Below are 13,405 nucleotides of genomic sequence, written 5' to 3' on the forward strand. Positions count from 1 at the left end.
CAGGAAGCGGTTTTGGAAAGAAATTACCCCTGTTTTTCTATTCCTGGATAATCCCTTTAAGCCATGACCCCCTGTTGCATGATACGATAACATTATAGAAAAAAACTCCTGGATCCCAATGCAAAATGTATACGGTGCCCTCATCTTCCTAGGACTATTCATAATATTGGTGTCATCTTATGGGAAGTATATAAAAGGGAAAAAATAGAGATACGAGTAGAGCACTGGAGTGGTATAAGAAACCATGAACCATAAGTTATTAGTAAGAAATTGCACAAACAGAGTAAACTCTCCAAATGGGAAGTCTGGCACAACCCCTAACTGCAATGTCCATAAGTGTCTTCTCGTAGTTAGTGGTGTGACCAAGGACTTATACCATCCTTATGGATGGTTGAGCAAAATGTCCATATCAATTGAATAATACACATATAAAAATTGTATGGAAGTCAATTTGAACTGCCTGAGACTGAAAGACCTGGGTGTGACGGCTACATATGGTTCTGAGGAAAAAATATAGAAGCTCATGTATTAGGTGTGTTGTGGCCGTTTTTGGTGTTTTTTGGTGTGCATATTTCTTGGCAGCTTGACATCAAGTTTTAACAATATTTATGTTAGCTTAAAAGGCCACTGTCATTTGGAAAAAAACTTTTGTCATGTCCTAGTGGCAGGGGTCTTCGTGGGCAGACCTCCAATGATCAGGAGAGCGAGGCAGAAAAATATCATGCTCAGCTTTTTTTCTTCTGGCACTGTGTCATGTGATTGAGAGACACTCGCAATGTGAGTCTATGGAGGGTGTCTCGATCCCGTGACACAGAGCTAGGAGAGAAGCCTGCAGCAGCACAGACTCCTCCTGACTCATTCGTTGAACACTTAGACCTCTGCCAATCAAAACTTTTGACATGTTGCTAGGACATGTCAAATGTTTTTTTCAAATGACAGGTACTTAAGTGGATGTTGTTTCTGTGGTGCATCACAACATTTTTTGCGCAATTGCATTTAAAGGGGTAATCCAGGAAAAAACTTTTTTTAAAATATCAACTGGCTCCAGAAAGTTAAACAGGTTTGTAAGTTACTTCTATTAAAAAATCTTAATCCTTTCAATAATTATCAGCTGCTGAAGTTGAGTTGTTGTTTTCGGTCTGACAACAGTGCTCTCTGCTGACATCTCTGCTTGTCTCGGGAACTGCACAGAGTAGAATAGGTTTGCTATGTGGATTTGCTTCTAAACTGGGCGGTTCGCAAGACACCAGAGAGCACTTAGACAGAAAAGAACAACTCAACTTTAGAAGCTCATAAGTACTGAAAGGATTAAGATTTTTTAATAGAAGTAATTTACAAATCTGTTTAACTTTCTGGAGCCAGTTGATATATAAAAAAATTTTTTTCCTGGATAACCCCTTTAAACAGTGTTTGATATACAGGAAACTTCTAGCGATCTTATCCAGGTTCTTCTCTCCTATATACCCATGAACCAGTAATAAATAACAGTCTGTTTGACCATACAAGTGCAGTACTTGGTAAAGACCTCAAGAACTTTTTATTTCCTGTAATTCTATGGGGCTTAGTTAGTGTTCAATATTATGAAGTAACTTTTTGTCTGCTTGTCACCACTTTTTTTTTTCTTATGTGGCAACAAAATGCCTCACAGGATTTGAAAAACTTATTTCAAATTGTGTAAGGCCCCCGTCACATATATCAGTTGTCTGGCAGTGTTTCCCTCGGGCGTTCACCGGAAGGAAACTGATGCTAGAACTTATCCCATTAATTTGATTTGTTTAACTTTCTGGAGCCAGTTGATATATATATATATATATATATATATATATATATATATATATATATATATATATAAATGTTTTTTCCTGGATAACCCCTTTAAGTAAAGGAGGAGTAGTATAGACAAATCTAGGGAGAGTTCTGACATTTTATACACTATACGTTTCAGTTTGCTGACAGAGTGTGTTAGGCTGGGTTCACATATGTCCAGTGTGAATCCAGCCTAAAACTCAATGCAGCTGATACTACAACTGATAACAACAGTGCATCAGTTGTTAACAGTTGTTTAGCATTCGGTGTCCACCATCTCTGAATGTTAGACAGGGGAACGCAGCAAAAATGCGTTCCCCTGCCGGTGAAGGTCCTGTGTGTCCTACCATCCGGCATCCAAACTGAGACGCCAGATGATTGTGAACTGTCCCAATCAAATTAATGAGATAAGTTCTAGCATCAGTTTCCTTCCGGTGAACGCCCGAGGGAAACACTGCCAGACAACTGATATATGTGACGGGGGCCTTACACAATTTGAAATAAGTTTTTCAAATCCTGTTTGGCATTTTGTTGCCACATAAGAAAAAAAAAAGTGGTGACAAGCAGACAAAAAGTTACTTCATAATATTGAACACTAACTAAGCCCCATAGAATTACAGGAAATAAAAAGTTCTTGAGGTCTTTACCAAGTACTGCACTTGTATGGTCAGACAGACTGTTATTTATTACTTGTTCATGGGTATATAGGAGAGAAGAACCTGGATAAGATCGCTAGAAGTTTCCTGTATATCAAACACTGTTTAAAGGGGTTATCCAGGAAAAAAAATGTTTTTATATATCAACTGGCTCCAGAAAGTTAAGCAGATTTGTAAATGACTTCTATTAAAAAATCTTAACCCCTTGAGGACTGAGCGATTTCACGTTTTTGCGTTTTAGTTTTTCCCTCCTTGCCTTTAAAAAACCATAAACCTTTCAATTTTGCAGCTAAAAATCTGTATTATGGCTTATTTTTCGCGCCACCAATTCTACTTTACAGTGACATTAGTCATTTTACCGAAAATTCCACTGCGATGCGGAAAAAAAATTAATTGTGCGACAAACTTGAAGAAAAAATGCCATTTTGTAAATTTTGGGGGCTTCCGTTTCTACTCAGTACATTTTTCGGTAAAAAATGACACCTTACCTTTATTCTGTAGGTCCATACGGTTAAAATGATACCCTACTTATATAGGATTGATTTTGTATTACTTCAGAAAAAAATCATAAATATATGCAGGAAAATGTATACGTTTAAAATTGTAATTTTCTGAGCACTATAACTTTTTTATTTTTCTGTGTACAGGGTGCTATGAGGGCTAGCGGTACCATTTTTGTTCTGATCAGACTTTTTGATCACTTTTTATTCACTTTTTTGTGGTATAAAAAGTGATCAAAAATGCGCTATTTTGAACTTTGGAATTTTTTTGCGCATACGCCATTGCACGTGCGGTTTTCAAAGCGGTATATTTTTATAATTCGGACATTTCCGCATATATTTTTATTTTTATTTACACTGTTTTATTTTGTTACTAGGAAATGCCGGGTGATTTAAACTTTTAATTCAGAAGGGAATACCTGAAAGGGTTAACTTTTTTTTTACACTTTTTTTTGCGAGCTCACAGGCTGGAGCAATCAACCGCCGATTACACAGCCTGTTGCCATGCAACGGCAAGGCAACAATCTGTGTATGCAATCAGCCATAGCAAGCTTATAGGTCCTATGAGCTTGCTATGGCTGATTGCATACACAGATTGTTGCCTTGCCGTTGCATGGCAACAAGCTGTGTAATCGGCGGTTGATTGCTCCAGCCCGTAACTCAGGCATGGAGCAATCAATCAGAGCCGGGACGCCGACGGAAGAAGGTAGGGACCTTCTTATCTCCGGGTAGCTGATCGGGGCATTTTTTTGCGATGACCCCAATCAGCCCGACTGAGCAGCCGCGAAGCATTTACTTTCACTTTCGATGCGGCGCTCAGCTTTGAGCGCCGCATCGGAAGGGTTAATAGCGCGTGGCCGAACGATCGTGGCCGCGCGCTATTAGCCTCGGGTCCCGGCTGTGAATAGGCGCCGGGACTATCCCGCTATGACGTGGGGTCCTACCGGGACCCCGCGTTATAGACAGGGACCGGACTTAGGACGTACTCATACGTCCTAAGTCCTTAAGGCGTTAATCCTTTCAATACTTTGAGCTACTGAAGTTGAGTTGCTATTTTCTGTCTAAGTGCTCTCTGATGACACGTGTCTCGGGAACCGCCCAGTTTAGAAGCAAATCCCCATAGCAAACTTCTTCTACTCTGTGCAGTTCCCAAGACAAGCAGAGATGTCAGCGGAGAGCACTGTTGCCAGACAGAAAACAACTTCAGCAGCTGATAAATATTGAAAGGATTAAGATTTTTTTAATAGAAGTAATTTACAAATCTGAGAAGAAAGAATTGTGTGTGCAGCTCACAACCAAAATATCCGAGGTATATATGGTTAATAAAGTCGATCCTAACCGAACAATAATAGAGAAAAAAATATTAAAAACATTTAACCATACCTCAAGGATATCATATACACGGAGCTAACAGCTGCCCGCACCAGTGAGAGCAATCCCGACACTCGCACTGCCACAACAGCGGCAAGATCTTCCACTAGGTCCGTCGCAGCACGGGACCAGCGGCCAGAGGATCGGTGAGATATTATTCTACCACTGTCTAGGAGGATATTTTCAGTCACCTATAGGACTGTCTAGATGTTTGGACTACATCTATCATTTTACTAACATTCGATGCCGGACTATCAGTAACATTTTCTGCCAAACTATCAAATTATTTAAGCTACAGTTCACAACACATCCAGAAATAGCGCTTTGAGATCCAGCAACAGTGTTTCATATTTCTGCCATTAGAGCCCAAAATTATAGTGTATAATTCATTTTATATTTTATTATATTTCATATATTTTATTTGTGAATCTGTTTGTCTAATAGTGCAATAATTAAAATTTGTGTCATTTAATATGCAATAAATTTTATACTATTTTCAGACTATTTGTTTTTATTGTGTACCATTTGAGATGGTAAAATCCTTGAGGTATGGTTAAATCTTTTTAATAATTTACAAATCTGTTTACCTTTCTGGAGCCAGTTGAAATTTAAAAAAAAAAGTTTTTTCCTGGAATACCCCTTTAAGTCCTGTGACTGTCATGGCAATCAAGATATGGGATAGGATGCATAATATATACTATATCACATCCCTGCTTCTGGTGATGCATTATATTAAAGGATATGCTTCCTTTAATGAAGTACGTAAAACACTGGTTTCAATGAATTTTTCCTAACTTTATGGCAGAGTAAACTGTCATTATTATTAGCAACACATTTGTTGTCTCTTCACAGTCTAAATAACACATATTTTCTTAATTCGCAATTAATTCTTCAGAGTGAGCTACTTGTTCATACACATTACTATGATGAATTCTATTTAACCCCTTAACGACAATGGATGTAAATGTACGTCATGGTGACTTGCTACTCAACGCACCATGACGTACATTTAAGCTATCAGCAGCCAGGACCCGCCGATAATGGCGGACATCCTCGATTGCGTGGATGTCCGCCATTAACCCCTCAGATGCCGTGATCAATACAGATCACGGCATCTGCGGCAGCGTGGTACTTTGAATGGATGATTGGATCGCTCGCAGCACTACCGCAAGGATCCGATCATCCAGCATGGCGGCCAGAGGTCCACTCACCTGGCTCCGGCCGTCTCCTGGGGTCTTCTGCTCTGGTCTGAGATCGTCCGTTTTTCCCATTTTACCCCCCCCCCAAAAAGCGTAAGCAAAATAATTAATACACATATTTGGTATAACCGCGTGCATAAAAGTCTGAACTATTAAAATATATTGTTAATTATCCCATACGGCTTAAACGTAAAAAATTTTTAAAAAAAAAGCCCAAAATTGCAGCTTTTTTATCACATTTTATTCCAAAAATTTTTTTATTAAAAATTTGTAAAAAGTAAAACTGATAAAAACTACAGACCATGGCGCAAAAAATGGGCCCTCATATCACCCCATAGATGGAAAAATGAGAAAGTTATAGGTGGTCAAAATAGGGCAATTTCAAACATATTAATTTTGTTAAAATGGTTTGAGATTTTTTTTTAAGCGGTACAATTATAGAAAAGCATATAACATGGGTATCATTTTAATCGTATTGACCCACAGAATAAAGAAAACATGTAATTTTTACCAGAAAGTGTACAGCGTGAAAACAAGACCTTCCAAAATTTGCTAAATTGCGGTTTTCTTTTCAATTTTCCCACATAAATAATATTTTTTTGGTTGGGCCGCACATTTTATGGTAAAATAAGTGATGTCATTAAAATTGGTGACGCAAAAAACAAGCCCTCATATGGATCTTTGGATGGAAATATAAGCGAGTTATGATTTTTAGAAGGTGAGGAGGAAAAAACAAAAATGCAAAAATAAAATTAGTCTGGTCTCCAGACCATAAAAATTGTCCCCCATAGTGCCGGCAGTAAAAAAATAAAGATGTACATACCTTCCTCCGCTCCCCCGGGGCCTCCGGTAACCGGCTCCGGTCTCTGCTGCGATCCACTTCCTGGTTGCCGGTGGTCTGATGAATCAGCCAATCCCCAGCCGCAGCGCAGTCCAACTCGCCCGGCGATAGGCTGAGAGGCAGTGTGACGTTTTCGGCCCCGGCCGCAGATGCCGGTTTAGTGAAGAATTTTGTGTCCTGAAGCGTTTTCACACTGCCGCTCAGCCTATCGCCGGCCGAGTCGGACTGTGCTGCGGCTGATTCATCCAACCACCGGCAACCAGGAAGTGGATCGCGGCGGAGACTGGAGCCGGTTACCGGAGGCCCTGGGGGAGCGGAGGAAGGTATGTACATCTTTATTTTTTTACTGCCGGCACTATGGGGGACAATTTTTATGGTCTGGAGTTCTCCTTTAAGGCCAAAATGGGCCTGATCCTTAAGGGGTTAAAAGGCAAATAACCCACTCAGTGTTATAATACACGTCAACAATATAAAACACACTTCATTAAAACTGCATTGTTAGAAAAAGGGAATGATTCAACTTTTACCTGGAGCGAATAGTGCATGAAAAATGATCCTTGTGAATCACAGGAAAATGATAGAAATAGGATTTCTTTTGGGTAAACAAAAAATGAATAGCAACTTCAACCTCTTAACCATCACAAAATGTACAACCATTTTGGAAACTGAACATTTAAACTAGCATTGTCATGGAGATTAGTAAAAACAATTAGTCTTAGCCTGAGTCTGAGCATGTTAAAGGGGTACTCTGGGGTAATAAAACTATCTCTTATCTACAGGATCGGGATACTTTCAGATCACTGGGGGTCCGACTGTTCAGGCCCCAAGTAATCTCCTGTATCGGAGCCATCTACTCACCTGTCCATGGCTTGCTCCGGCCCCCACTCTTGGAGATGGGCTTTGGTGGCGGTCTGCCCAGCAAATCACCGGTTGAGACAGGAGTTGATTTGCTACAGAGATTGCGGGTGGTCCTATTGTTGGGACCCCCCATGATCAGAAACATATGCCCTAATCAAAGGATAGGGGATACGTTTTATTTCCCTTGAGTACCCCTTTAACTACAAAACCACAAGTATTACATGAATGAATAAGGAAAAACAGAGCCCTTAAAATTAACCAGATTTCCTAAAAACAGAAATGTGCCCATTATAAATGTATATGGGATTCTTGGGGGAATTCTCCGGGACCTTTTGTACCTCCAGTACATATTGCTTGCTCAACCTCTAACCTCCATTCATGTCAGCTGACATTTACCCTTGCTTGATCTTCTCTCATATTTCTATACAGTAAAAAGTAATGTTTTGGAATTTAACAGTTACTACCTGTCTTTATTGAGAGGGAAAACTTTAAAGAAATGACCTGACTGCAGTTCCTGTGCCATTTCAATATTAGGGGAATCAGAAGAAAATTCTACCTTTTATGTATCCAGATATTATCCTTTCATGTTACATTACTATGAAGTACAGTACAAGTGATCATGCTCATTGTCTTGAATGCCCTTTGGCTTTTTTTTTTCTCTTAAAGGAGATCTGTAGTGCAATATAACTTATCCCCTATCCTTCGGATAGGGGATATGTTATAGATCGCGGGAGATCCGATCGCTGGGGCACCCCAGGATCTCCTGGACAGGGCCGCAGCAGTATGCTGGAAAGGGGGCGTTCCGTCCCCGCATGACGCGGTGGCCGACACGCCCCCTCCATGTACCCCATAGAGATACATGGAGGGGGTGTGTCTGCCGTGGCTTTCTGCTGGGGATGAAACTTCACTTCCTGCAGACTGCCGCGGCCCCATCCAGGAGATCCCGGGGGGCCCCAGCGCTCGGACCCCTTGCAATCTATAACTTATCCCCTATCATTTGGATAGGGGATAAATTATTTTGTGCTGGAATACTCCTTTAAGGCACGCCTCTCAAGAGCCACTCTGATGTAATACAGCAGTAACATTTTTAGAATAATTTATATATATATATATATATATATATATATATATATATATATATATATATATATTAACCACATATTCCAGCCTTGAACATGGATCACTTTTTCACTGGATAGATCAGTAGGATTGTGTATGCAAGGATCAGACAGACTATGAGCAAGTTTAAACAAACAAAATACAGGTAGATTTCGCCTGGAATCCGACTTCCATTGATTTAATGAGATTTCCTCAACTCTGTTCATATAGAGTAACTTCCGCGCAAAAATCTCCAATTTAAAATTTTACCGGACATTTTCATTCTTTCACCGGCATCGGTTAGTAAAATCCTATGATGTCAATGATAATTTACATTTCTACAACAAATTCTACATCAAATAAGAGACAATTCTGCTTAATTTCCACTACATTTACCATAATGCAGAGAAAGGTTGTTTCTGAGGAAATTTCCATAAGATTTATCAAAACATGTCCAGAGGAAAGTTGCTGAGTTGCCCATAGCAACCAATCAGATCACTTCTTTAGTTTTTAAAACGCCTCTGAAAAATGAGAGAAGCGATCTGATTGGTTGCTATGGGCAACTCAGCAACTTTTACTCTGGAAAGATTTTAATATTTCTCCCCCAGGATCTTCTTCAGGGTCCTGTATAGTATACCCATTGTATCAGAAACATAAAATAGAATCGTCCTCACCTGGTAAACTAAAGAGGCATTACTAGCCAGTCATTATTACCTTATTACCTGTAAAATGCCCATGCTGATTTGATGGCTCTTTCAGCCAGATTCATGCAATGCAGATCACTGCACATGTCTGTACTTTGTACTGTATATTAAATATTGGTTTAAAGTTACAATTGCCCCAGGATTGATATTTTCAATAGCAGACATCGGTGTAAGTATGTAGATTAAGAATATATTTCTGTATTTTCAATCTGCAGTTGCAGATGTATTGTGGATTTCGACTTCCACATTAAAGTCAGTAGAAAAAAATCCACAGTGAATATGCAGCTGGTCCACATTAGTCTAGTGCAATATAACTATAAACAAATGAATTACAGGGGAACAATATGGAGGCTTAGTCTAATACAACGACGATGGAAACGAAGAAAGGCAACATACCGTAGTGACGTCTGAATCGGGTGGTGTCATCTCTACCAGATTGATAAGGTAAGGTTCATCTTTCCACTGAGGAGCATTGTCATTAATGTCTAACAAAGTGATATTTACCTGTAATTACCAAAACATATATTATGTTAGAACAATTGGCCACATGTAATACAGCTGCAATATAGTGTAAAACACATTTAAAAAATTTTTTTGCACCTATTACTGCATAGAAATAAAGTGGATCAAGTGGACCAACAGAATCATATTTGTCACTGCTAAGATCCTACAAGAGCACTGTGCTGTGATCAGGAAATTCTACAAAAACTACAGAAAATTCTAAAGAGATGAAAGAAAAAAACAACCTGCTGAATTACATCATTATAGTGGATTGTTTCCGCTGTGATATAGACACTAAAATGTGTCTGTATTACGTCCCTATGGAACAGGCCTGTAAAATAAAATATTCCGCTATTCCCTGTAGCACCCTTGAGAAACATCTATGGGACTAATATGAACAGCAGAGTGTCACCAGTGAGCAATGTCATGTGCACAGTGCCAATCGATATGCCACTAGAGAGCTCCGGAATATTTAAGAATACTGTCTGCTACCCTGCATTAGGAAAGGATAAGGTACAAATAATTGGCCTACAGATTTTAGCACAGCGCGTTCTGTGTGAACAAAACTTGGAAATTTCTATTAACAGTCATTATATGCAGGACCAAGTCTAACTGCTGTCACAAATGTATTGTGGATGAAGTACAGCTCATTTTAAGGGAATTCTGCTTTGTACCAGAGAAAGTGTCAGAAGAGCAGCATACCTAAATATAACCCGCCAGACTTCAAAAGCAAAGCTGTGGATGGACTTAATATAAAGGTCCCCATAGAGGTAGTGATTGTGCAGAACTGGGCAAAAATAAATGATGGGTTACCATTAATTGCAATTGTTTTGTAGCGTGGAGGTAAAGTACGTAAAAACTATGGGGGAGATTTATCAATTTTTCTTTACTTGCATGTTTTTTTGCAATTTTTTTGCATTTGGGTATTTTTTGGTTAACTTTTTTTAACTTACAATATAAGTGATTTCTGAGAATCTATGTAGGCCACTTTACATGTAGTGGCCATTAAGGTGTACTCTGCCCAAGACATCTTATCCCCTATCCAAAGGCAATTTTGTATATTTACTGCCAAGCAAGAACTTACAGTGAGCCTGCGATGTGTATACAGTATACACATTGCTGGCTCACTTAAACCTTAGCTGAGCTGTGCACCAGCCTGGCAAGGAAAAAGCTAACTTACACTGCTGGACAGTGTAGGTTAATTTTGGGGGCGGTATCTATAGATAGCTGTATATAGTGTATACAGAAGATGAAGAAGTCCCCTTACCTCCCTCCAGTCCTGGCTGGGTCTGTGTAGCTCTGCCCCCTAGTGATTGGAGCCAGGCTGGTATGGGTGTGAGGCTCTGTTCACACTGTACGTTTTGTATAATGTGAACAGACCCTTCTGGCAGTGTCCTCACAGACAGAGAGACTCCAGCTGTTGCTAAACTACAACTCCCAGCATATACAGACAGCCAAAGGCTGTCTGAGCATCCTGGGAGTTGTAGTTTTTCACCAATTGGAGGCTCCCTGTTTGGATAGACATTGCATTATGGGCGCTCTCCCCAGCGGAGATCGCCAAATATGTCCTAACCAATTTTTTGTGTTTTTTTTCTCCTTCTCTTTTCAGATCCGTGTATGCAGAGGATTACGGCAGATGAACTGGATTTTTTTTCTTTTAATAAAATGGCTAACAAGGGCTGTGGTGGGAGTATTTTTTTTAAATAAAATACTTTTTCCAATGTGTCATTTTTTTTTTTTTTATTGAATCTTCAGACTTAGTAGTGGAAGCCAGTCTTATTGACAGAATCCATTACTAAGCCAGCTTAGCGTTAGCCCCAAAAACAGCTACCACTAACCCCCAATTATTACCCCGGTACCCAACGCCACAGGGGTGCCGAGAATAGCCACCCGTAACATCAATTTAGGCTGGGGAAGGTCAGTAATAATGGTCCTCACCAACACTGGTAATGTCAGGCTGCTGCTGCTTGGTTGGTAACTGGCTGTGAATAAAAATAGGGGGACCCTATGCATTTAATTTTCATAAATAAAAAAAATAAAAAACATAGGGTTCCCTGTATTTTTATTCTCAGCCACATACCAACCAAGCAGCAACAGCCTGATGTTTACCAGGGTTGGCGAGGACCATTGTTACTGGTCCTCCCCAGCCTAAATTGATGCTGAACTACTAAGCCAGAAAAAATAAAATAAAATAAAAAACACGACACATTGGAAAAAAAATGTTATTTAAAAAACCACTCCCTCACAGTCCCCGTTAACCATTTTATTAAAAGAAAAAAAAAAGTTAATCTGCCATAATCCATCGAATCTGCTGCAATCCTCTGCATACAAGGATCTGAAACGAGAAGAAGAAAAAAACACAAAAAATTGGTTAGGACATTTTTGGCGATCTCCGGGGGGGAGAGCACCCATAATGCATTGTCTTCCCAAACAGGGAGCCTCCAATTGGTGCAAAATTACAACTCCCAACATGCCCAGACAGCCTTTGGCATGCTGGGAGTTGTAGTTTAACAACAGCTAGAGTCTCCCTGTCTGGGAGGACACTGCCAGAAGGGTCTGTTCACATTAAACTAAATGGACAATGTGAACAGAGCCTCACACCCTTACCAGGCTGGCTCCCGTCTGTAGCTCCACCCCCTAATGACGTCATCACTAGGGGCGGAGCTACACAGGCCCGGCAGGGAAAGGGAGTAAGGGAGGTAAGCGGACCTCGTTTTCTGTATACACAATATACAGCTATCTATAGATAGCTGTATATTCTGTATATCGCCCAAAAGGGCTATAGGAGCAAGAAGTCCTGTGAGTCTGGTGACAGGATTCCCTGCTCCTGTATAGTATGCACGGGTACACTATGCACCCCTATATACTATACGGCCGGGGGAGGTGAGTAGTGATGCTATACATCCCTCCTCATCTCCTTACACTCTGTGGACCGGGTGTTGAGCATCCTACCCACAGAGTGGTACCCTAAAGATCGTGAGAAAACTGCCACAGGGGACAAAACTGGCTTTCCACACATCATGAAAAATACCAGAATAAACACCAGAAAAACTGCCAAAATGCAGGGAAAATCAGTGGCAGTTTTCCTGGCAGTCTTTCCTGGCGTTTTTGCTGTGAGAAAAAACCTCAGTGGAAACCTAGCCTAAGGATCCCAGCAAAATGGTTGCTAAAGACAAAGAATGATTCTGCAGTATAGCAACCCACCATTCTTTTATTTTAATTTTTTTGCTGCAAAGAAATTACCAAGGCACAACAACGTACTTAGTCATAACTTTAAACCAAAACCAAAGCCAATCATACATGAAAACATACCATTGTGCCTAAGTTAAGTCTGAGTTAACATTTTTCAACATTGATATAAAACACCTAAATCTATCGACACTTTGGAATTTCCGCTTGCATAATTCTGCAATCAGAAATTCCAAAGTGTCAAGGGGAGTACGGAATCAAATAGAAGTGTATTGGGCTTTCATTTGATGCGGAATTCCGCTGGTGGAAATTCAGCCGTGTCAATAGACCCTAAGCATTGTCTTGTAGTTATGGTTTGATTCTTTTACTAGCGCAAGCCGGACTGACGCATTTACCCGGAGATGTGGAGCTTGTGGAGTAAGGTGGGGCTGATATGTGATGAAGAGATTGTGGTTGATTTGGGTGTATTCGGTGGATTTGCCGAAATTATTTATGACCTTGAACCAAAACAGACAATGGGCTAAAATTGAAGGTGCATGGCTTGCGGGAAGGTCATGGCTTGCAAGCTAGACCGACACATTCACCAGGAGATGCAGAACAGAGCTCTACAAGAAGTTCCATAGACTTAAGTGAAAAGAAAGGTAGACAGCGCTCCGTAGTGTATTACCAAGGGATGCACTCG

General features: G+C 40.2%; 1 protein-coding gene and 1 long non-coding RNA gene across 2 annotated transcripts in view; one reads left to right on the forward strand and one right to left on the reverse strand.

The window, feature by feature from the left end:
* The window catches only part of CDH23 (cadherin related 23), a 1,135,250-nt gene that overhangs the window by 384,841 nt on the left and 737,004 nt on the right, over positions 1-13,405 (reverse strand). The window contains exon 21 of the mRNA XM_056530710.1: positions 9,430-9,537. Within this exon, the coding sequence (XP_056386685.1) occupies positions 9,430-9,537 (108 nt within the window). The remainder of the gene's footprint in view (positions 1-9,429; positions 9,538-13,405) is intronic.
* Positions 1-13,405, forward strand: part of LOC130282467 (uncharacterized) — a 39,049-nt gene that overhangs the window by 7,931 nt on the left and 17,713 nt on the right. Inside the window, exon 2 of the long non-coding RNA XR_008846404.1 lies at positions 9,369-9,477. This is a non-coding gene — a long non-coding RNA (uncharacterized LOC130282467). The remainder of the gene's footprint in view (positions 1-9,368; positions 9,478-13,405) is intronic.

The sequence above is a fragment of the Hyla sarda genome, chromosome 7 (assembly GCF_029499605.1).
Source record: "Hyla sarda isolate aHylSar1 chromosome 7, aHylSar1.hap1, whole genome shotgun sequence".
Taxonomy (NCBI): domain Eukaryota; kingdom Metazoa; phylum Chordata; class Amphibia; order Anura; family Hylidae; genus Hyla; species Hyla sarda.